Consider the following 25,369-nt stretch of genomic DNA (forward strand, 5'->3'; position numbering starts at 1 on the left):
GGTGTATTCAAGATGGAGTTCTCAGATTGGTTCTCCCTGTGTTATGGCGGTCACTGATATTGCACAAATGTGCTTTCTTTTTTGTGGGGGTGGAGGGGCGTTATGTTTTTTTTTTTTTATAAGAGTTCCAAGTCGAAAGATATTGTTCCGAATATGGGGGTGTAGGTAGGCAGTGACATGGAGGAGTTACCAATCTGCATATCAACATGGCCATAAATTCCCCCTCACACCCAGCCATCAAATAGCAACAATACTAATGGCTCCACAGTTCTCCCCTCACCGCAGGTCTCCCAGAATATTGGTCGATCACTGGAACATGCAGAAAAACTGAAAATTAAAAAGGCAACGTTAAATTGATAGCTGCCTGGCGAAGATATCAGTTCTCCTCAGCCATGACAAAGGGAAACTTAAATTATTAAGTGTGCGTGGTTTGTATCTTTTAAAAGGTACTTACCGGATATACAGTAGTGTATGCAATTACTGAGACTTTTAAGCGTGTTTTCTGTAAGTAATAGTTTGGGTGATGGTAGTCTTGGAACGTGGCAAACAGTCGGCATTTTAAGTTGCACATACATAGACGGTAATTAATTTTAAAAAGGAGAAAATGCGAACAAATCGTTGTTCACTATGTAGTATAAGTAATTGACAGTGAAAAGACTTCGGTTAATAGAGAGATGAGACATTTTAGTAGGTCTATTGCTCACACTATGTCAGTGTGTTTACACATGAAAACACTACTTATGTGCACATTTTTGGGGTTAAAAAAAATACTTAATGGATATTTATGGCTCATTTTAAAAATTGCTAATTTCCTAAATAGGTCCTACATACCTAGTTATTCATTTTAAAAGACAGAAACTGCACACAACTAATGTGTGTACACACAGGGTATAAATAAACATAGGAAACACACTGTTGCCCAACGTGTTTTCTTGTGGAGCACACATAGCAATAAGATAGTTTTAATCAGAAATGCTTCATAAGTCTGACGATTGAAAACAGAGAACCTGAAGTGCCCATATGCCTAAATATGGCCAGATAGCAAGTTCACAGCCAGACCTAAAAAGTACTGTAGAAAATGTGAAAATATGGAGAAATGCTTCTCGTCACTAAGCAGCTAAACACACTCACCTGAATTGACATCCACCGAACCTTTGCCATTTTTCACATCCACAACCCACAGCGCCTCTTTACCACCGGGGCCTTCTTTTACCTTGAAGGCAAAGATGCCGCCAATTTTCTTGACCAATGGTTCTCCTTCCTGTAAGTCACAAAATAATACCACGTTAAACAGTTCCGTAACAATCGGTCCACGCCACAGCGAAGACTGTGCATTCAGCAGCGTATGCGGCGTCTGTGCTTCCGAGCTTTAACTTTGCGAATGGCAAACAGTGATGTATAGCGACAAAAAGGACCATGTCTGGCTGTACAGCATTTAGAGCTGCATGGGGCAGGCAGATCGGGCCTGGCGGTCAGCTCGAAATTAAGTGCCTTGGCATGGGGAATTTGTTCTGGCTCAACAGCACAATGCTCACCCCAGGCCCAGGGAAGTTGTCTCGATCAGAGTCAGACCTCTACACCCTTAATGCCTTCATCAGGTGCAACAACAAATCCAATTTACACAAATAAAGATGAGGGCAGAGACGGCCTAACAGTCTCACACACAGAATGCACTCTACTTTAATGTCAGAGAAATGATCGAAGTGAAGAGCGGGCTTCTGCATTAGTATACAACTGTATGATTAAGATGCGACCTTTCCATTCAACATGGCTTCTCTGTAAAGGAGAGCATGCAGTAGCCACTTAATCATGTACTATCATTTTAGAGGGGTGCCTGCAATTGCTAGCCACACCGAGGAAGCGCTCTTTCAGAATTAAGATGCAGTTGCAATTTCTCAGAAATAACAAAGGTTCACATGACTGTAGCACTGAATATTTACAATTGAAAGCAGGTGCTGACCTCTGCAAACAGGCGAGAATGCCCAGCGTTTTGTTCCAAGTTTCTTTAATATTTCAGTGTCAGCACTTTTCCTCAATTTGAAGAACAGCTGAAGATTGTGGATTTAGGAATAATGGCCGCTGTGCATAGGACAGCAGCATATAGAGCGCTGGGCAGCAGAGCATATTAGTTTATTATGATGTGTGTACTTGTCTAGTAACCTCTTTAGAACAGAACATTTTCCAAATGCAAAGTGAACATATGTCTACGAACTAGTCCAGTGTCTGTTTTAGACTGGTTTCGATAACCAGCTTTAGCAATGTACTAAACTGTTGAGTGCCTGGGAAACCATTTACACTGTGCTGCATACCACTAAATTAGACGTCACTGATTCAGTTCATACTAAACGCTAATAACACTAATCATCTCTCTTGATGCCGTTCATATACAACGGTGATCATTGATATATTGCACATTCAATATTTTATTCACCAACTTGCTCACTGAAATTTCTTGTGCTAGAACTTCCCATGAGCGCATCGAGTGACAAAGACGTAGGTCAATCCCTGTGAGTAGTGTTCTGTGGCAGTGAGGTGAATACTTACTAGCCCTGAGCATACCAGTCGCAGGATGGCCAAGACTGCTCCTGCAGCATCCCTCACTCTTGCAGCAATTAATGCTGCTTCAAAATGGTTGGTTTATTTTGAGCTGGATTTTGTAATAACGGGGGTGCAACAATCAACACATGCAGAGGGGAAATGTCTGATCAATTGCATCTTCGGTTTAGTGTTGAGGTTTGTTAGAACTGCAATGGCAGATCCAAGTACAAAAGCCCCCCGAGTTGGCTTTTCAATCCCTGCTTCCTTCAAACACACAGAGTTTTAAAAACTTTTCGAAAGTTAACTAGTCAATTTTGTTTGATGTTAAATGCACAAAGAAATTTGGGGTACTGAATATTTCATTCAGAATGAGCAAAGCTGTAAGCCTGTGTCAAACAATGACTAAAATCAGTTGACTATCCCACGCGGTCATTTGGGCTACGTCCTTTTGTCTCGAAAGTCGAATTAGTCATAGGGTAATTTCATCAATCCCAGGTTTTGCCATTTGAGGTGTAAAATAATCAGCCAGTCCAGGCTTTCAGGCTTACTTTATATACTTTGTATGGTGGAACACCAGAAAATAATAAGCAGGCTTTACTGCAAATGGTTTAATCACCACTGCTTGTCAAGGGCGATGTTAGGTGACAAACGGCCAGTGGTTTCGTTTCACAATGAGTAAAACTGAGTTGGTTAATTGTAACATCAGTCATTAACAACAATGCGAAGCAGCAAAACTGCCAAGCAAAATGTCTGCAAAAAGAAGTTATTTTTATTGAAAAGAACTCCAACAAGATAGGACAGTTTGGTAGAAAAGCTTATGATGGTGTGCAGGGTTTGATGGGGAAATGATGGAAGACCTCATCGGAGGGTGCAAAACAGATCTGGTTTTAAAATAGATTATGGAGCTGGAATTTGACCACATTTCTTGAATATGCCCCATGAAAACCTGCCACAGCCTGCATTCCCACACTTCACTGTGCTTGTAATTTTACTGGGCATTCCAAAGCAAGCAGCAGAGAGTGAGGAATAAACTCCTACAATCTTCAGTATGATAGGTCATGCGAGTCTTTCTGTGACCAATCCTTTTGAAGTGTGGAGAGGTTTATGACGCAATCTGGGTGCCAATTAAGTACAGGGCTTGGATGGTGAAGAAGGTTAACACTGCAGAATGCAAGGTTTGTGATACCAATGGCCAGCAAGCAATGGGTTCTCCTAGGGGATGACAGAGGGCAATGTGGAAGAAAAGGACATTGGAAGAAGCGGCTGGGGATGGGCGTAGATGTGCTGAGCCGGTTATGGAGGGCAGCTTTCCCTGCAGTCAACTGTTCTTGTCCTGTTTTGTGCCCGGGGGACGTGAAGGGTCAGAAATGAGAGTCAGATTTTATTTAACAAAAACTGAGTTGGAATAACGCCTCTCCAACCCTAACCTAACCTAACTCAGTATTATAATCCTTTTTCTCCCAGCAACCCCCACCCTCCAAACATCAATTAGACTTGACCCCTCTGAATTGAAGGCCAGTGGGAACACAATGGAAAAATCGTTTTGGGTTTTGATAGAAATGCACTCTTTGGAAAAGGGATTCAAGGGGGGAAAATTGTTTTTCCCCCCTCATTACCACAGATGCAATATGAGGTAAAGAAAAGCAAATGAGAAAATCTGTTTTGTCACACCTAAAAAGAACAGGCAGAGCTTTTTGTTAAGGGTCAGAGCACAAAGAGAACAAAGGGGCAATTTTGTTTTGTCTGCACCCTCACTTAGAGTTTTGGGATTAATTCTTTATGTCTATACCTGCTCAAAACACACTGGGAAGAACTTGTTATTTTCGAATGCTAACAAAACGCATCCTGTGATTTTTATAGGGGAATTAATTGATTTACTTTAATTAAAATTTAATTCAATTTTAGAAAGTGTGTCTGATAACCTCATTCTGTCTAAGTTGAACTTAGAAAGGGTGTCTAATAACATCAGAGTGTCCAAGTTGAATCTAGAAAGTGTGCCAATAGCGTAACTGTGATCTAGTTCAATTTGAGAGTGCATCGAATAGCATAACTGTGATCAAGTTCAATTTAGAAAGTGTGTCTAGTGACCTCACTGTATCAAAGTTGAATTTAGAAGTATACCAACCGAACAACCCCACCCTATGGTATAGTTGACCCTAGAAAGAGTAAACGATATCTTCCTGTGCCACTGCCGAATTAGAATGTGGACCTATCTGCAGTGCGAATAAGATCTTCCTGTAGTTCAACAGAACTTAAAATCTGTGCCTAACTACGATAGAGATAAACCTAGAGTGTGTTGGCAAAGTTGAACTTAGAACAGTAGCGCAACTGTTGATCTAGCTCACCTCAGAGTTTGTCTAAATAACCACACTATGTCAAAGCTTGAATTTATAAAGTATGCCTATCAGCATAACTGTTGTGTAGTTCAATTTAGAAAGTTTACCTATCAGCATAACAGTGGTGTAATTCAATTTACAAAACGCATCTAATAACCTCACTGTGTCAAAGTCTGAATTTAGTGTAACTGTGGTGCAGTCCAAATTTGAGAGTGTACCAAATAGCATAACTGTGCCCTAGTTCAATTTAGTAAGTATCTAATAACCTCACTGTGGCAAAACTGAATTTAGAAGTATGCCTAATAGCGTAACACTGGTGTAGTTCTAAAAAGATAAAATAACTTGCTGTGGTTTATGTTGAACCTAGAAACTATCTCTAACTGTAGTACAGTTAAACACAAAGTGTGAACAATTAACATCTGGTGGTTTAGCCAAAGTTGGAAGGGGGAACGAAATTCTACGCCAACCATAACACATTTCAAACTTATCCAGCCATGAGTCCACCCGAACCACTAAGTTCTGCCAAAAATGACCTGATCGCATCTGCCTCCTTGCCCTCTCGCCCGACTTCCCATCCCCCTTCCCAAAACCATCCCACCCTCCACCACATCCTCTGCCCATCCCCTATCCATCTCCCAAGCCAGAAGAACCATCCACCCCAATCCACCCCACCCTCCACCTCGCCCCCAATCCATCCCCTTTCCAAACACCAGGCCAGAGGAGCACAATGGCGAGCCAACCATCCCAAGACCCCTGCTCCTCCCATCCCCTCCACCCACCCGCTTACTATCATCTTACCCGCACCCCCGCTTCCCCAACGAACTGCCCGCCTAGACTCCCAAGCACACCCAGCCCCGCAACCACCCACCCCCCATTCCCCACATCAACTCCCACCAACATCCCCTCCAACCTCACTCCTTCCCCTCCCTAAAAACTGCACGCCTCGCCCTGGTAAGAGTAGCCACATCCCTCTAATCCTCCGTCCCCCTTACCCTCTTTTCACACACCAACCGCAAAAAAAACACTGAAGAGAAAACTTACCTGGTCCCCCTCAATCTCTCAGTTCTCCTCCCCACTCTTGTCTCGACCCACCACCTCGATCTCCCATTCTCAATCATCACCACCATCCCCGCCTACCTCACCCTGCCTGAAACCCCTCTCCCTCGAACTCTCACCAACCACAACTGAAACTTCTAACCCCCCACACCCCACCCTCAAATTCCCCAACCCAAATCCAACCAACCCGACACACCAGTCCAACCTCCCCAACCCACCACCTCAACTGCCCGCCTACTCTTCCCACCGACCACCATCCACCCCACCTCTCTCTCACCCCAGTCTCCACTCTCTCCCCTCACCCCCCTCCGACCCACCACCCTCCCGACCCACTGCCCCCCACTCCCACCCCCCCACCTCTGCTACTCCGTCATCTTCCTGTACCGGAGTAAGATGCATGCTTTTTAATGCCCGTTCTGTAGCAAAAAATAGACAGCATCTTCGACCTCCTCACCTCTGACAAACCGGACCTGGTCTTTATCACCGAAACCTGGTTCTCCGACAACTTTGCCCCTATCGCCAATGAAGCCTTCCCCCCCAGACTACTCCCTCATCCCACTGAGCCGACCCTCTAGAGGAGGAGGACTAGCAATCGCCTTCAAGTCACACTTCTCCGCCTCAATCATTGACAAACAGCCAAACATTCCTTCCTGCGAATCACTCCTCATAAAACTATCCCTCCCCCCTTCGTTCTCCCACGGCTTCCTAATCATCTACAGACCCCCTGGCTATGACAGGAAAATTTCAAACAGCCTCTGCGACTCGATAGCCACCCTCCAACTAAACCATCCCACCCTCACCCTTCTAGGAGATTTCCATATATGGCTCGACATCCCCACCAACCCAATGACCCACTACCTGGTCGACTCCCTAAACACGATTGACCTCCATGCCCACCTAAACGGGCCAACTCACTATAAAGGACACACCCTTGATGCCATCTTCAGCTCCCACGACCAGATACATCTAAACCCCCCCCACCCCTATCATCTGGTCCGATCACTTCATCGTCTCTTTCACCATCCGCTCGCCCAACCCACTCCCCGTACCTGAACCAGAACCTTCTAATCTACGCAAATGCTGGAAGAAACTAAAAATCCTTCCTGACCTAGCCGATGCGCTCCTTCAGTCTCCTCCCCCTACCTAATGAATACCTGACCCCCGACGCCTTTGACGCATGGCTCAATACTTCATTAATCCTGCTCACCCCCACTTGCAAACCATCAGCTCGCCATGGCCCTTTTCCTAGAGGGTTCCCACCAGAACTGAAGACCACAAAACAATTATATAGATCCCTAGAACACAAATGGCGGAAAGATACCACCCTGAGCAGATCCACCTTGGCCCGGCACCTTCGCCACTACAAAGCTGAAATCCGGAAAGCTAAAAATCCCATTACAACTCCCGAATCGTAAACTGTAAAAACCACAGCAATTAACTCCCCAAAATCATCTCCGAATTCACCAAACCATCATGTACCACCACCCAACCGACTCTCTCTCCACTTCTACATCACTGCTCTCGAAAGAACAAACTCTCTAACCAACAAACTAGCCCTCTTACACCCACCACACAGTCCACCCGCCCTACCGGCCAACCCACCGCCTGCTACCGCTCCCCACCCGACCTTCGACTCCTTTACTCCAATATCAACTGACCAATTTCTCAAACTTCTCTCTGCCCGCAAACCATCTGGATCCCCGCTGGACCCCTGCCCAGCCACAACCCTCAAAGAAATATTTGCATCTACCTGCGTAGGAGAACACGCAAGAACCATCTTAAATGACTCCCTCTCCTCAGAAATTTTTCCCGAAGCGTTCAAAACTGCTTATGTCAAGCCTCAAAAAAATAAAACTTCCCTCGACCCTCCAGCCCAAAAACTACCGCCCCATTTCAAACACCAGGTTCCTTGCCAAACTCATTGACCGAACTGCCTACTCCCAACTAAACGCCTTTGTCGAAGCCAACAATCTCCTAGACCCTGCTCAATCAGGTTTCAGACCCCGACACGGAAAAGAAAACACCCTAACCTCAATTTGGGATGACCTTAAAAATACTGCAGATTCTGCGGGATGCGCCGCATTAATCCTTCTTGACCTATCAGCTGCCTTCGACTCAATCAACCACTCGATCCTCCTTGACCGCCTACACTCCCTGGAAATCCGTGGAAACGCTCTCAAACGGATAGCGTCCTTCCTCAACAATAGGAGCCAAATAACCCTACTCTCCGCCTATACTTCCCACGCCCGACCAGTCCATACCGGCATTCCACGAGGAGCATGTCTACCAGCCCTCCTGTTCAACCTCTATATGTCCACCCTCCCACGAATAATACCCTTGCACAATATCCTACGCTACAATTACGCTGATGACACATAACTAATCCTAAAACTCCTCAATTCAAAACCCAACTACCAACCCAACCTCACCGCCTGCCTCCTTGACATAGATCATTGGATGACCACAAACCACCTCTTGGTAAACCCCTCCAAAACCGAAATCATGGTATGTGGCAACACCAAACTTCTTCCGCACCCCCTACCCTAGCCATCTGCCATGGGCAATTCCCCAACACCCTCAAACTCAGTAAAAAACATTGGATGCACCCTAGACTCTGATCTAACCCTCTCGCTCCAAGTCAACCACGTCTCTAAGACCTGCCACTACCGCCTCAAAACTCTTAGGCGCATTTTTCCAGACCTCTCCTTTCCCAACAGACTCTCCGCGGTCCAATCAATTGTTATGTCAAGACTGGACTATGCTAACCCCCTCTACCTCGGAGTACATGCGTACCACCTGACTAAACTACAAAGAGCACGAAATGCTGCAGCCAAACTGCTACTAGCACATGGCCCAAAATATCACATCTCCCTAGCTCTTAAAACTATGCACTGGCTTCCAGTTGCCCGAAGGGTGACCTTCAAAACCTTATGTATCGCTCTCGAGCAATGCATAAAACCAGACCTCAATATCTACAGGACAAACTAAAACCCTACCAACCACCACGCACCCTAAGATCAAGCTCTGCCTGTCTTCTAGTGATACCAAATACCAACTCAGTCAGATTAGGTGGATCATCATTCTCAGCCCTGGCCCCCACTCTGTGGAACTCACTTCCACCCCACATCCGACTCACCGAGGACCTCCTGTCTTTCCGCAAATTACTGAAAACGTGGCTCGTCCCCTAAAATCGACACTTAACTCAAACAGGATAAACTGCTAATGTAAATGTAAATTAATGTAAACTAAAAAGGATAAAAGTGGATGAAAGGAAAGAAGTGAATGAAAGTTAAGAAGGGGATGAAAGAAATGAAGCAGATGAAATAAATGAAGTGGATGAGAGGAATAAAGTAGATACAGTGGTGCAATGGATGCTGCGGATGAGACGGGTGAAACGTATGCAGCTGATGAAACAGATGTAATGGACGAGTCAGATGCAGTAGGTGTAACGGATGAAGTGGACGGACCGGACGAATTGGACCGATCCAATGGAGTGACGAATCGGATGGAATGGCTGGATCAAATGGAACGCACAGAGTGGATACAACGCATAGAGCGCACAGAAAGGACAGAGGGCACGGAAGGGACAGAGGGCACGGAAGGGACAGAGGGCACGGAAGGGACAGAGGGCACGGAAGGGACAGAGGGCACGGAAGGGACAGAGGGCACGGAAGGGACAGAGGGCACGGAAGGGACAGAGGGCACGGAAGGGACAGAGGGCACTCACCTGCTATGCCAGGAGTGGATTACAAGAAGGAGCAGGACTGAAGTGGATCGAACAAATGGAGTCGATGGAACGAATGGAGTAGATGGAACGGATGGAGTAGATGGAACGGATGGAGTGGATAGAGTGTGTGGGACGGCTGAAATGTGTGGGACGGATATAGTGCATGGAACGGATGAAGCGGTCAGAACGGATGAAGTGATTGGAGTGGACGGAATGGACAGAATGGATAGAGTGAATGGAATGGATGGAACTGATGGAGTGCATGAAATGGATAGACTGCATGGAATGATAAAATGCATGGAATGGATGGGACGGATGGAGTGCATGGGACTGATGGAGTGCATGGGAACCGATGAAGTGGGTGTAACGGATGAAGTGGATGGATCAAAAGGAATGGACGGATCAGATGGAGTGGTTGGTTCGGACTGAGTAGATGGATCAAATGAAAAGCATGTAGCGGACAAAATGCATGGCGCGAATGGAGTGTGTGGGATGGATGGAGCGTGTGGGACGGATATATCACATCACCATGCTTACTATCTCATATACACCACCACTCAACTAGAACACAGCAATACTATGACACATTCCGTATAGCTGTTCTCATAATAAAACCTGACACACTCATCATCATCCTAATTAAACACAGCTGGCTCAGCACACCAGCCAGCCTATGCGTCTCCTCAGGCCTAACGCAGCCAGAAATCACTCTGGATATCATCCCATCAGAATGAACACATATTCCTGACCTTCCAACCACCGCACCTACCACTAAGAAGCAGCTATCATGCAAGTGCCACGCCAGCTGCACACATCTGTTCTCTCTCGTTCTCTCTCTCTCGACCTGAACTACGGTTCCCAAGGGTGTTCAATCTACCAGCGCCTTGAGATCATACCAATGATACATAAGGCGCTATATAGATGCAAAGTAACGTAACAAATATGCCAAGGAACTACACAGACAGACAGGATATTTTGCTATGGGGAAATACTAGAAATATATTTGAGAAAAATGCAAGGCCTACACAACCTATGGCTTTGGGATAGTTTTACTTACAAGAGAGGCCGTGTAATGGGCATCAGGGAGCAGCAGGGCACCTCAAGGACAGCAAGGCTGTCAGTCAAGTCCCCTCTGGCTCATCCAAGGGGTCCCAGTCAGCTTCTACGTCTCATGGTCCCTGTCTCCAATGCAAGATTTGGGGACTCTCTGCTTGGGTGTTTTTCGTACGAGTTCAGCAGCAGGTTACCTCGCAGAATAAGTGAAAAAACACAGTTCTAATGCAAACTGGTTTACAAGCTGGACAAATTGACATCACAAACTTGTTATGATTCCTGCTAAAGAGATTGGTTGGTTTTCTCTACCCACCTACCACATGTGCGCTAATAGGACAAGGAGATGAGGGGTGTGAGTTAGGAAAGCTGTGGGAGGAGAAAGCTCTGTCATCCCAAACTGTCACGTGGGCTCAGCCTGTTTAAACTCTGAAAATCTATCAACAGGACAAGTACCCTAATTTTTCAAATCTTTCCATGTATGGATATATTTTTAAGAACTAAACTTTAAGGCCAGTCAGATGATGCTAATCTGAAGTCGGCACGCCCTTCCTATGCAGAGATACAGTTTTTCTTTGTTTACTCAGGAGCCATATCAGTGAAAAATATGCCACTTCATAGTTCCCATGTTAACTTTGTCCTTCACCCTCACACCAACTTTTAAATCTCTCGGAATCAAGGGAAGGCCCAAATCGAATTTTCGTTAACTCCTGTTATGTTTATCACACAAAAATTGTTTTCGTTTGGGCATGGTTCAAAGGGGGTTACCGTCACCTTTAATAAAAGTCTGGAATTACCGTAGTGGCGTAAACACTGCCTTTTTTATGCAATAACAATGTATTTTTCAATTAACTAAACTCCAGCCTCACCTCTGTTCTTTTAAGTTGCATTTCCCCTTAAGCATGTGATCAGCCAGAGGTGGGCTCATGTTTATCTTCGCCTATACCTTCTTGGCCTGTAATGGCCCTGGCTGCAACTCTAATGTACATTTTATGGGAGATGTGACCGCAAGGTCACTTCTGCTGAAAGAACAGGCATGGCTTTATCTATTTCCACCAAATCTAGGCAGTGTATTTCTTTATATTTTTTTAAGCAATGGACCGGATTGATGTTTGACAACCAGATCTCCCTCTCCAGGACCAGCAGAGTGAAGGTCTTGGAGGTTAAGGTTCCTTTTCAGGAGAAATGTCCAGCTGCATGTAAACATTCAGCAAGAAATGGCTTTTAAACTCACACAATGTATTTTACAAGGCACCTGGGCCTTACATCCATGTGTAATGTACTTCTTTAATCTCACAGTTGCAACAGACACGAGTATCGCTTCTGGATTGTCCATATGTATAGAGCAGTTATATGAGAAAACCATGTTCAAACTCTGAAAGTCTAGTAGGCACTTCTCTCTACATACCTTCATCTGGATGAGGATAAATTAAGTTTTTATTTCTTATAATTGCAATAAGTTTGGTTTCACTTGAAATTACTGGAGCACAATCTGGTATTACATTTAAGATAATGTACACACTCCAAGTAAAAAGTAAAAAGTGTAGCTTTTTTTAGTAAAACAGCATTGTGAGCCATATGTCTTTCTTTTCCTTGTCGAAATGCACTGCGCACATCTTCACACTTTTGAACTTCCCAGCATATGTCTCCTTCATTTGAGATTTAGGCCTGTCTTTAGTTCAATAGGCCTAATGCCCGACATCACCATTTCTGTGCTGACTTTAGACTTCAATGGGACTTAACAAATCACTCTGGCCGCTTCATTTCTGGCATTCAGGGGCTATATTTCACACCACATAACGAAAGAGGTTCCCGGCCTAGGAAACAAACTCAGAATCAGCCTGTGTCCAGTAGTTAGTAACTTAGGAACCGTCCTGGAGTCCAAAACATTCTAAACTGAGCCTCCCACTAGAAACAAACAATTAAGAGTGTAAAGACATGTCTCTGAATTATGTTCAGTGTAAAATGTTCATAATCAAAACATAAGAATACATCCAAAAGTGTTTTTCTAAGGAGATACCCCTGAATCCAGAGGATGGTTCCCTTCCCCTGGATTGTTAGGTAGGATGGTAAAATGTCTAAACAATAATTTCTCTGCATCACAAAAGTGTCTCTTCATCCAACAATTCCTTTAAGCTTTTATAGTAGATTCCGAAATTTGGGTCCTAATGGAAGAGATCTTTTTCTCTTCCCCCAAAAAAAAACAATTTAGAAAGACTGCTTCGTGACTGCACGGAGTCTTTCTAAATCAAACTGTCACACCCCTGCCACACAAGAGTGTGTGCAATGGGTTGATGGGCTCAGCGGGAAGCGCAGGACGAGGAGAACGAGTAAATGTGTGGGTGCATCCGTGTTTTGTGTATGCGTTTTGGATTAGGGGAGTCTTTGGTGGGGAGGTGTGGGGCAGGAGGAGCGGTGGGACAGGGGGCGCGGTCATAGCATGGGAAAGTGAGAGGGTGTGAGGGAGGAGAAGGGTGAGAACCACAGAATTGTGCAAATATAAAAAGCTGCTTTGGTGTCAAAAGACCTCATTATTAAGGTTTCAGGATGTGCCAATAAAATAAATCGGACTCTCTCAGGATACCTTAATAATGAGGTCTTTCCACATAGAACCGAAAGTTCACATTTATCCAATAGGTTCCATAATATCAAACAATGTCTTTGTAGCAAAAGTGTTTCTCTTGAACTGCAGTTTCTTTATATTGGATTGACAAGGTTCTTGTTCTGTAAACTTAAAGGAGTTGCTGGGGTACTCCTTTACCAGAGATCCTCTTATGGGCTTTTTAAACCTCTGGATATACTCCCAGGCCAGATCAATTCCTTGAAAATGTCTTGGTACAACTTCAAACGCTTGATGCAACTAGATGTCAGAACTTCTTTCATCTACTTTTCAGATCCCCTGTAATACTTCCCCGTCAGGTATCTTCCTACATTGTTCAAAAACACCCGGTAGGCTTAGCTGCCAGGACTGCCTTTATAAACTTTTTCTTTGGTGGATTTCTGATCTACTCCTTTGGCAGGTATTCTTTCATAGGGCTCTTCAGATTCACTGGTATACTCCCCTGCCAGGTAGCTTCCTCAAATGCTCAAGTCTTTGCACAGCTTTAGGGGATTGCTGGTATACTTGCCGCCAGGTATCTCCCTCCAACCCCAAATGTCAGTTCCCTGGTGTCGTCTCTTCACCAGGACTTTAGTGGTTTCACTGTCCTTTTCAATATACCACATCAAAATGTGCTTGGTTCTGGTAAGACTCACCGTCGTAGCATTTCTGCTGATTGCATCTGCGTAGATTCACATGCTGTGCATATAGTCGCATATTCAGTGGTAGCGGCTGAGTATTGCATCTCGTCTTTCTGGGACTGAAAGGGGACGTCGGCATAGGCGTGTCTGTAACACCATCCCCATCATGAAGTCTAGTGTACCCAAAATCCCTCATGCGTGTATTTTTTCTACCATGATGGAGCCCAAGGCTATTTTAAGTACATAAAGACAGAAAGTATTAAGACGTCTATGTTTCTTCCACCCGAGAGGGGAGGCAGGGTGGACGCATGTGAATCTAAGCAGGTACAATCATCAGAAATGCTATTACGATGAGCAATGCATGACTTCTGATGCTGGTTATCCGCTTAGAATCACATGCTGTGCATAGACTAGCGAGCAGTCCTCAGAGTTGGAGGTGGGTTGTGAGAAGGAACAGTATTGAAGAGATGTCTTAATACTGCTTGTCCCACCTGAGAATCAGATCTAGAATGAGTGTCCAGGCAATAGTGTTTTGTAAAAGGTGTGTACAGAACTCTAAGTTGCTGCTATGGGTGGTGAAGATCTTCCCCTTCAAGAGGTTCTCCCTCAACCACCACTGCAGAGAGAGATCGAGGGCTGGCGATACATTTATCAGATCCTCCCATTGTCCGCTGGCCTGACACCATTGGCTGTTGAGCCACACTTGCATGGGACGCATGCGCAGCAAGAACTAAATAAATGCATGACGCCTTCATTCATAGCAGTCGTATGGCCTTGCGTACCGTCACTTCCTGACTGGCTAGATATTGAGGGATCTGAAAAAGCATGTTCTGAACCCTCTCGGAGGGGAAGACGAGGCTGTCTTTGGTTCGAATTACAGCCCCTAGAAACTGTTTGACCTGGCTGGGGTCTAAATTGGATTTCTTCTCGTTGATGGAAAACCCCAGATTGAACAAGAGGTCTATTGTCTTCTGAGTGTTTGTTTGTTTATTTATTTAGTATAGCGTGCAGAACCCAGAGGTAACAAGGTGCAACAGAGAACAGGAAAGTAAGATTACATAAAAACTTGGTTGCAGGATAAGGCACAGGTGAGTATAAAGCATGGCATTACATTTCGTAGAATCTGGTGAGAGGACATATTTACATATATATATATATATATAGTGAAAAAACTTTGTTAAAGGGACGTTATGGTTAAGTTGCGCTACTAAAAACCTATGAAATTCAGTGAAAACACTTTGTTAAAGGGACATTATGGTTAAGTTGCGCTACTAAAAACCTATGAAATTCAGTGAAAACACTTTGTTAAAGGGACGTTATGGTTAAGTTGCGCTACTAAAAACCTACGAAATTCAGTGAAAAAACTTTGTTAAAGGGACGTTATGGTTCCAAGTAAAACCGAAAAACCCTTGAAATTCGCCAGCTATGGTAAGCTAAGCAACCATAACTCGCGCCACCACTGTGCACTGCTAAGACTAACACCCAGGACATCAAATATGACATCACAAATGTCATTGATGACATCACATGTCTGGCTCACTCTTTTTTCTTTTGCCGACATATCTAGGCCACATGGTTTTCTTCAGTAACAGTCAGAAACTAAAAATGTTATTTTATTTGTAGACGTATCCTTCAAGTAGGTTCTTACAGTAATTCCTTTAGAGTCCAGTCACATCATATGAAACATATGATCATATAATCATAGGGGAAGACACAAACTTGAAAGACAGCAATCCTTTTTGTGCATAAAGATAATCAATAGACTTATCAGCACTTTCTGATAGTTCTGTTGTTTTTTTATGGCTGTACTTTACCTGTATATGGTCATATTTGTATACATTGTACTCGCACTACTTTCCTTAGGGTCCAATCACATCAAGTGATACATCTACATTGGGTAAATAGCAGCTTTGAAACAGCAATCATTTATGTGCATGAAAATAATCAGTTAGGTTATGAATTGTTTCTGCTACTACTTGTGCTTTTTTGCTAACTTCACTTTCCCTGTATATACCCATATTGGTATGTGTTCTTGTCTCTTTGTGTTTTGTCTATAGTAAAGCAATTATGTAATACATGGGTTTTATTAGCTACTTATTACATATTTCACAGTACACAAAGAAAACAATTATTTCATTATTCAACATATTAACATTACGAATATTATACCTTCATCTTGTAAGCTGCACACAATGCTATGTTTCTGCATGAGTAGCTTAATATACTAGATAGAACCCCATAATATAATGCTATTTATATCAATGCATCGTTCAATGCACTAATTAGGGTATGATATTTATTGCAATGATCCTTGACACTTTTTTTCGCAACATTATAATAAGAATCCCTTGTACACATTTCATGAAAAGTACATACACATGTGATGTCATCAGTGATGTCATCAATGACATTTGTGATGTCATCTTTGATGTCCTGGGTGTTAGTCTTAGCAGTGCACGGTGGTGGCGCGAGTTATGGTTGCTTAGCTTACCATAACTGGCGAATTTCAAGGGTTTTTCGGTTTTACTTGGAACCATAACGTCCCTTTAACAAAGTTTTTTCACTGAATTTCATAGTTTTTTTAGTAGCGCAACTTAACCATAACGTCCCTTTAACAAAGTTTTTTCAATGAATTTCATAGGTTTTTAGTAGCGCAACTTAACAATAATGACTTTCACTTTATATACATATCATATGGAACTGACTGAATCTCTTCTACTGTACTTGATGTCTGCGAACTCATTTAATGTTCGCGGACATGTTCGAAGAACAGTACCACTACCTAAAAAACTCTGGGGGGGTATGTTTGATTGTTATATCATAACATAGGAACATTTAACAAATTCAAAAAAAAGCACACAAACACATTATATGTACTAATACATAAGAAATGTAACCCATATATACAACACACTAACCATTCATTTAAATGCACTGTGTTCTAAAATGGAATATACCACAAGAAAATAAATTGGCTTCCAACATAATTACCTCACAAACACAACAGAACTGAGAAGAAGAGCAGACCCACTGAGTACATAGGACATATCTTACCTGAAATAGTAAGTGTACTTAATTTTATTCATATATTTATAAACTTTCTGTATTACATAAAAAAATATATTATCTTTTTTTTTTCTCTCACAGAAATGTCTAGTACTCTGGAATGGCTAGAGGAACATTTCCCACATGAAGAAATGTCACAAGATAGTGAAACTAATGGTGAACACTTTATAATATAAACCATTTAATAATTATTATTTTGTATACATTTAACATATATATATATTTTTTGTACAGAGCATACCAAAATAGAAAATACTTCAGAAAAACCTGTTATGGATAACACTTTTCACAGTATAGAAGAAAAAATGGATTTATTGTTGACTAATTTTTATAATTTGAAAACATTTGTGGAAGATCATTTTAAACCAAAAACCTCGTACCATTGCCCCACATGTACTTGTCCCTCCTCACCATATCCCAGTCAATTATCCCCAAAACCTCTCCATAACCCAAAACGTTTTGATGAGACTTCTATCCCTTCTTCACCTAATAACAATCATGATGAAACCCCTAATTCTCTTGTTTTTGTTTCTGTTTCTGCCTCACCTTCTCTGTCATAAATTATTAATATATGTTAAATAAAGTTTAATTTTTATATTGTGTTGTAAATAGTTTCGTTTTTTTTAAAAAAAAAAACAATGTAGGTGTCTGCGGACAGTGCAGGTGTTCTGAAATGTTCGTAAATAAACGAAAATGGAGGTGTCCTGAAGAACACTATACCTGTTCGTACTGTTCGCTAGCAAGATGAAACTATTCTAAGAACACACGCGGTGTCCTGAATTGTTCGTAATTAAACGAAAATGGAGGTGTCTTAAAGAAAACTATACCTGTCCGTACTGTTGGCTAGCAAGTTGAAAATCTTCTACGAACACAATTGGTGTCCTGAACTGTTCGTACATAGACTAAATTGAACGTGTCCTGAAGAAAACTATATCTGTCCTTACTGTTCGCTAGCAAATTTAAACTGTTCTAAGAACACACGCGGTGTCCTGAAATGTTCGTTTCACGTGTGACGCAATTTTAATTCGTTCAGGACCAGAACAGTGTCCGTAGAACATCAACGCGCATGCGCTAGCCAATCTCCGTGCATTTGGTGTCCTGCGGACATGCGCTTCCTTCGCGGACTTGTTCGCGAACGGATCATATGACCGCGCCCACGCTGATCGCGTATTCTGAATGCGGACACTGTTCGGGTAACCGAACAAATTAAAAGTACATTTTCAATTAATCCATAATATTTTTCAATAAAATCTCACCATGGCACAAGTCCCACATAGTAATCTTGAGTTTCTACATACCTTTTGAAACTTTTCAAACTTTTTTTTGTGTTCGATCTGTCTGCGGACAGCGCGCATGTCCGCGAACCGTGCACAAGCACCCCTATAAAAGACGACGCCCTAGAGCTTATTCTCATTGTGTTTCTGGCTATTCTTCAGAGCACAGCTATTTCTCCAGCAACTTGCTGATTACACCATTGAGATGGCATCCCTGGCTGCAGAACTGCCACCTGGTGCTGCACCTGCTTCAGCACCACCCCCCGCCCCCTCCACCACCACCACCTCCCCAAGGGCCTGAAGAGGGGAACAGGAGTGAGGATGCGGAGGAGGAAGAAGAAGATGAGAATGAGGTAGAGGAAAACCCTACTACCCGCACTAGGCGGGAGTCTTGGGTGTGGCGGTTATTTACCATTCATGGTAATGTTCCTAAGGCTCGTGCGAACCGTGTTACCTGCAATGAGTGCAAAATGATACTCAGTCGCGGGAAGCACGGTAAGTATAGCTTTGGGACCACTACTATGAAGCGACACCTGAGGTCATTTCACTCTGGGGCTATTCGCAGGGTTGTACCTTGCAAAGAACGTAGCAGGTTGATTTCCTTTACTTCATCCTCCGTTTCGGATCCTGTCACCACAAGGACCACCTCTGTGGGACAGCGTCTTCCTCAAGCTGCCTCACAGGCCATACAGAATGCTGATGATCCTTACCTTTCGAGGGTCACAGTTGTATGTATGTACTGTGACACAGTACTCTGCAGGGGGGAGCGACTTCGTAGTGCTTTTGAGACTATCGTCTCAGAGCACGAGAAGATCTGCTCACTACCCAAATAAAATCCACTCTACATCTTCCTCTCTCAGCTCGCCCTTTCTTATCCCTGTGGTTGGTGTCCCCCCCTTTACCTTCCTTTCCCCTTCCTCTCCTAGTGTGTTGTGTATAGAAAACCAAAAAAAACACAAAATATCAAAAATCAAAAAAAAAAAAAGGCTCTTTTCAGAGCCGCCTTTCACAGTTAAAAAAATAGAAGTGAAAATAAATGAAGCAGGGCCCTTTGTATTTTTTAGAAGTCCACGGACAGTTCGCGAACATTTAAAAAATTGGGTTGCTACCCCATCACAAACATTGCAATTTTCTCTGGGAAGAAGTGGTGGCTCTGAAAAGAGCCTTTGGGTGGTGTTTGTAAGTCAAAAATTATAAATGCTTAACACCTACCTTCAAAATGGTTGTAATTCCAAAAAAGGTTGCAATGCATTTTGTACATTTATCAGAAAAATCTGATTGCCAGCATAAGTAAGATGGACTCCATCTCTGCGAAAAATGTATGTACTACGAAACATAATATTTTCATTGTTAAAAGAGGACATGCCAAAATCTCTTAGAAAGGCACAAACAGCCTTATTAACATTGCGCCTTGCTTTTTCCATTTGTGGACCAAATGAAGAACTAAGCCACATTTGTCTCTGCGCAATCCGTGAAAATATCACTTGAGAATTAGGAAACATGTCCATAACCTTCCCAAGTCCTTCTTTCATAGCATATTGCAAAAAAAATCCAGTCACATGTCCTAAACTGTTCCCTCCACAATGAATTACAATTCTGTCTGGATGTTGCTCTGTCTCCAAAGTAGCAGAGAGAGGTAGCAAGTCCAACCACTTCATTCCACGTACTCCATGCCAGTGTACTTCCACATGTGGGAATCCAGGATCTACAGCTACTCCACAGCTTTCTGCATGCACCTTCAACCAATGCATCCACGAATGTCCCAAAATCCAAACAATCTGTTTTCTGAAACACACAGCCATAGCTATCTTTTGTTCTCTCAGCAAAAAGAGTATCTGAGAAACTCTCCCCTGGCACAATACACCCACTAAACTTTCCTGACCAATCCCTTTCAGTGCTTATTCTCATTTGCATGACTTCTGAACCCAAAAATCCCTGGATGTAACTCCCGATGTCCGCGAACTACCGCCATGTCCGCGGACATATCGTAACATGAACAGCCCTTCTACCATTTCCACTTCACTCTCTCTGCCATTCCCTTATTGGATGTAGCTAAAAAAAATCACATGACCATGCACCAATCACATTCAAGACCTCTAGATCTAACTTCATCATCATAGATCAGCACTGCAAATGTACTGTGAATCTGAGTACAAGTGTCATATGGAACAAGTTACTTACCTGTAACTGTTGTTCTCCAGCGTGGGTCTGGCATGGATTCACATGCTCATGAATATTCCCCGTCGTCAGGCTGGGAATCCTCGGTAAAGAAGGAACAAGTTACTTACCTGTAACTGTTGTTCTCCAGCATGGGTCTGGCATGGATTCACATGCTCATGAATATTCCCCGTCGTCAGGCTGGGAATCCTCGGTAAAGAAAAAACCAGTATCAGTTTCGTTTCTGATCTGTCTTTCGTAGTAATAACCAATCACTGGTCTCTGCGTCATACTGACCACAGCCAATGACTGCCCTCTACCTAAGCACCGCCTCTGGCAGCCATCTTCAGATTTGGAAGCACGTGAAGTGGCAGTATGACCAAGTGAAGAGCCGCAGAGGGGTAGGCGGGAGGGTTCGCATGTGAATCCATGCCAGACCCATGCTGGAGAACAACAGTTACAGGTAAGTAACTTGTTCCTTCTCCAGCATGGGGTCTGGCATGGATTCACATGCTCATGAATAAAGAATACATAGCAGTACACACATGCACAACCACGGGAGGTGGCAAAGGCTCAACATTAAGCATCACATCAACTCAACATTAAGCATCTTACCTCCTCACCAGGCTCACCTCAGGCGAACAGGTTGCGCAGCACTGCTTGGCCGACCCTGGACTCCTCCCTGGAATCCCGGTCGACGCAGTAGAATTTCGTGAAGGTGTGCGTCGACCTCCACGTAGCAGCCCTGCATATGTCCAGCAGGGGCACACCAGATAGGAACGCCGTGGTAGCTGCGATCGCTCTGGTGGAATGGGCTCTCGGACGGCCAGGCAGCGGTCGGTTTGCCAACCGGTGACAGCACATGATACAGCCGGAGAGCCATCTGGAGATGGAAGCCTTCGAGAGAGCCTTCCCCTGATTGACAGGTCCAAAGTTCACAAAGAGTTGTGACGTCTTCCGAAAACCCTTCGTGCGGTCCACGTAGAACTTCAGCGCTCTAGCTACATCCAGCGAGTGCAAAGTCCTCTCAGCCGGCGATGAAGGCGACGGGAAGAACACAGGTAACACCAAGGGTTCGTTGAGATGGAAGTCCGACGGTACCTTGGGCATGAAGGAGGGGTGCGTCCTGAGCACTACCCTCGTGTCGTGGAAAGTCAAGTACGGGGCCTTGCAGGAAAGGGCCTGGATCTCTCCCACTCGTCGTGCGGAGGTGATGGCCACAAGAAAAGCTGTTTTCCACGATAGAAACTTCAACGGGGCCGAGTGCAGAGGCTCGAACGGAGGTCCCATGAGCTTGGTCAGCACCACGTTGAGCTCCCACGCCGGGGCCGGAGCCTTCACCGGCGGGAACGATCTGAACAGTCCCTTCATGAACTCTTTCACCAGACGATGAGACCACAAGGACGTCCGCCCCGTGGTTCTGGTGTATCGGGAGATCGCAGCAAGATGAATCTTGATGGACGCGTGTGCCAGACCAGCTTTGGCCAGCGTCAGCAGGTACGGCAGTACTTGGGGAGCCGTAATCCGTAGAGGGTTAATCTTCTGTGCGTGGCACCAGACAGAGAACCTCTTCCATTTGTGTCCGTAGCATTTAAGAGTCGAGGACGCCCTGGCCTTTGCAAGAACCTCTCTGCAATCGGCCGGTATGTCGTATCCTCCAAACTCTAGCGCTGCAGGAGCCAGGCCTGCAAGTTCAGCGACTTCGGGTCGTGGTGGAGGATGGCGCCTCCTTCCCTGGAGAGTAGATCCGCGTCCGCCGGCAGCTTGATCGGCGGGGACGCTGACAAGTCCAGAAGGTCCGGGAACCATATCTGCCTCGGCCACGCAGGTGCGACGAGGATCATCCTGCACCGTGACCTCTTGAGCTGGTTGACGAGCCGGATTAGCAGTGGCAAAGGAGGGAATGCGTAGAGGAACAGGCCCTCCCAGGGGAACGAGAAAGCATCGCCCATGCTCCTCGCCTGGGGAAACCTGCTGGCGAACCTCCGGCACTTGGAGTTCGTCGCCGTCGCGAACAGGTCGATCTGGGGTGTGCCCCACCGTCGGAAGAGGCGATCCACTAAATCCTGCCGTAGTTCCCACTCGTGGCACGAGCGCAGCTCCCTGCTGAGTGAGTCGGCGATGGTGTTTTTATCCCTGCCAGATGAAACGGCACCAGAAACATCCTTTGGGCGACGGCCCAATGCCACAGGTCCTGCGCCTCCTTGGACAGTGCTGGGGACCTGGTTCCGCCCTGTTTCCTGATGTAAAACATGGTGGTGGTGTTGTCGGTGAAGATCCTCACCACCTTGCCCTTGAGGGACGGAAGGAAGGACCTGAGGGCCCAGAACACTGCACGGAGCTCCAGGACGTTGATATGGAGGGACTTCTCCGTCGGGAGCCAGAGGCCTCTCGCGTGCAGATTTCCGGTGTGCGCTCCCCACCATTCCAGGGAGGCATCCGTGGTCACTGTCTCCTGGTGGTCTGGGGTCTGGAAGTCCATGCCCGCCGTCAGAGGCGCGCGGGTGCCCCACCACCGGACCGCTCGGCGGAAACTCTCGTCGAGTGTGATCCTCTCCTGGAAGCCGCCCGTCGTTTGGATCCAGCGCGCGTCCAGGAACTCCTGCAATGGGCGCATCCGGAGCCTGCACATGGGAATGAGGTAGATGCAAGAGGACATCATTCCGAGGAGGGACTTGATGGACCTCACCTTGGCCGCGTCGGAAACCAACATCCGCCGTACCTTGCCCAGGATGGACCTGGTCCTTTCCTCCGACGGGGAGGCCAGAAGGGACACTGTGTCGAGCTTCGCTCCCAGAAACAGTGCGTTTTGCGCGGGTACCAGGTGGGACTTGGCGTAGTTCACGGAGAATCCCAGGTCCGTGAGAAGTTGGACGGTCCTTGCCGTGTGCTCCACGGCGAGCTCCCTCGTCTTGGCTCGGATGAGCCAGTCGTCCAGGTAGGGGTAGACGTGGATCCCCTCGCGGCGCAGCTGCGCCGCCACCGGTGCAAGGCACTTGGTAAATACCCTGGGTGCCGACCGTAGTCCGAAGGGGAGGGCTTTGAACTGGTAGTGACGCCCTTGGACCACAAACCTGAGGAATTTTCGGTGCCCCTTTAGGATGGGAATATGGAAGTAGGCATCCTCCAAATCCAACGACGACAGGAAGTCTCCTTCCTCCAGCTGCCCCAGGACGTGCTGGAGGGTGACCATCCGGAACTTCTGCGCCTTGATGAACTTGTTCAGACGTCGCAGGTCTAGGATGGGGCGCCATCCACCCGTCTTCTTCTTCACGAGGAAGTATCTCGAGTAAACTCCGGAGCCCCGAAGCCTCTTTGGGAAGAGTTCGATGGCACCCTTCCTGAGCAACGCCTTTACCTCCAGGAGAAGCTGAGGGACGTGAAGCTCTTTCCTGGCCACGGGGGGGACACGCGGGCACCTTCTTTGAAACTCGAGCGCGTGGCCCCGGACTAAGGCGTCCAGCACCCAACGGTCGGTGGAGATGGACTCCCACACGCTGACGAAGCTCGCCAGCCGGCCTCCCACCGGGGTGCTTCGGTGGGGGCCCGACCCCACGGCCGGTTCAATCCTGTTTCGACGAGGCTTTGCCGCCTTGACCTCCTTGGCGACGACGGCGGGGTCCACCAGACTTGCCTCGTCCTCTGTAGGCCTCCTGAGACGACGAGCGGGCCGCTTGACGGTAGGTAGAGAAACCGCCGCCGGAACCTTTGGAGGCGCCCTTGCCTCCGCTGCTCCGAAAGGGCGTCCGTCGTTGCTGTAGAACCCCAAGGGCCCGGGCCGTCTCAGTGTCCGCTTTAATGGCCTGAAGGGAATCGTCCACTGTTTTCCCAAACAGGTTGTTCCCATCGAACGGCATGTCCAGGACTCTGGTCTGTACGTCTTGACGGAAGTCCGTAGCCTTGAGCCATCCACGCCGCCTAAGGCACACGCCGTTGCCCGACTGACGAAACCCAGTGTCGGCGATGTCCGTCGCAATAGTGATGGCGTGGTCCGACGCCACCTCACCTTCCTGTAGGATCTCCAGGGCATCCGCCCTCTTGTCGTCCGGTAGGAAGTCCAGCAGGGGAGCCAGTTTGTACCATAGCTCCCTGTCGTAGCGGGCCACGATAGCCAAGGCGTTGGCCGCTTTAATCGTCGTCGCTGCAGACGAGATGACCCTGCGTCCCATAGCGTCCAATTTCTTTCCCCCTCCGTCCGGTGGGGAAGTCGATGTGGAGGCCGCACCCCCCCCGCTTTCTTCCTGGCCGCCGCGGAGACGACGGAGTCCGGGGTAGGCTGCGCCCGGAGGCACAGGGGGGCCGCGTCCGGGACCCGGTACTTCTTCTCGTACCGGTCTCTTCTAGCTGGCGTCGTGGAAGGGTTCTTGAGGAGGGCGAGGCCCTCATCCCAAATGTTGTCCAGTAGAGGCACCGCGAGGACCGTCTTCCTCTTGGCCTCGCGCCGTTGATAAAGGAATCCTTCCTTTTCCTTCTCCTCAGGGCAGAGTTGGAAAAGCTCGGATGCCCTGGCGATCATGGAGTGGAACGATCCAATCTCGTCGGGCGGAGAAGCCCTGGTGGGAGGTGACGACGGGAGATCCTCGTCGTATACCTCGTCGTCCGTACCCGTCGCTGCCGTGTCAGTCCGCGTATCATCCCCTCGGGTGGACGGGGAGGAGGGCTGGACGGGTCGCGACGGCTGAAAAGGAGGTGGAGGGTGAATCCTTCTTTTCTTGGGAGGGGGAACACCAGAAGGTCCCGGTTCAGGATCCCCCGACGGGAGAGGTTCCTCCGTCGGCAACGGTAGTCTCGTCCTTATCTCTGAGCATAAGGACTGTATAGCCAACAAAATGGCCACCGAGTTGTTTTGCGGCGCTGGCAGAGGGGAATCCGACGGGCGATCATGGGCCCCGTCGGCACCCTCGACGCTGTCGTCGTCACCTGCG

General features: G+C 46.3%; 1 protein-coding gene across 1 annotated transcript in view; it reads right to left on the reverse strand.

Moving 5' to 3' along the window:
• LOC138546965 (sterol carrier protein 2-like) overlaps positions 1 to 25,369 on the reverse strand; it is a 757,362-nt gene that overhangs the window by 89,656 nt on the left and 642,337 nt on the right. The window contains exon 14 of the mRNA XM_069642177.1: positions 1,132 to 1,261. Coding sequence (XP_069498278.1) covers positions 1,132 to 1,261 — 130 coding nt within the window. The remainder of the gene's footprint in view (positions 1 to 1,131; positions 1,262 to 25,369) is intronic.

The sequence above is a fragment of the Ambystoma mexicanum genome, chromosome 1q (genome assembly GCF_040938575.1).
Source record: "Ambystoma mexicanum isolate Mex_15411 chromosome 1q, UKY_AmexF1_1, whole genome shotgun sequence".
Taxonomy (NCBI): Eukaryota; Metazoa; Chordata; class Amphibia; order Caudata; family Ambystomatidae; genus Ambystoma; species Ambystoma mexicanum.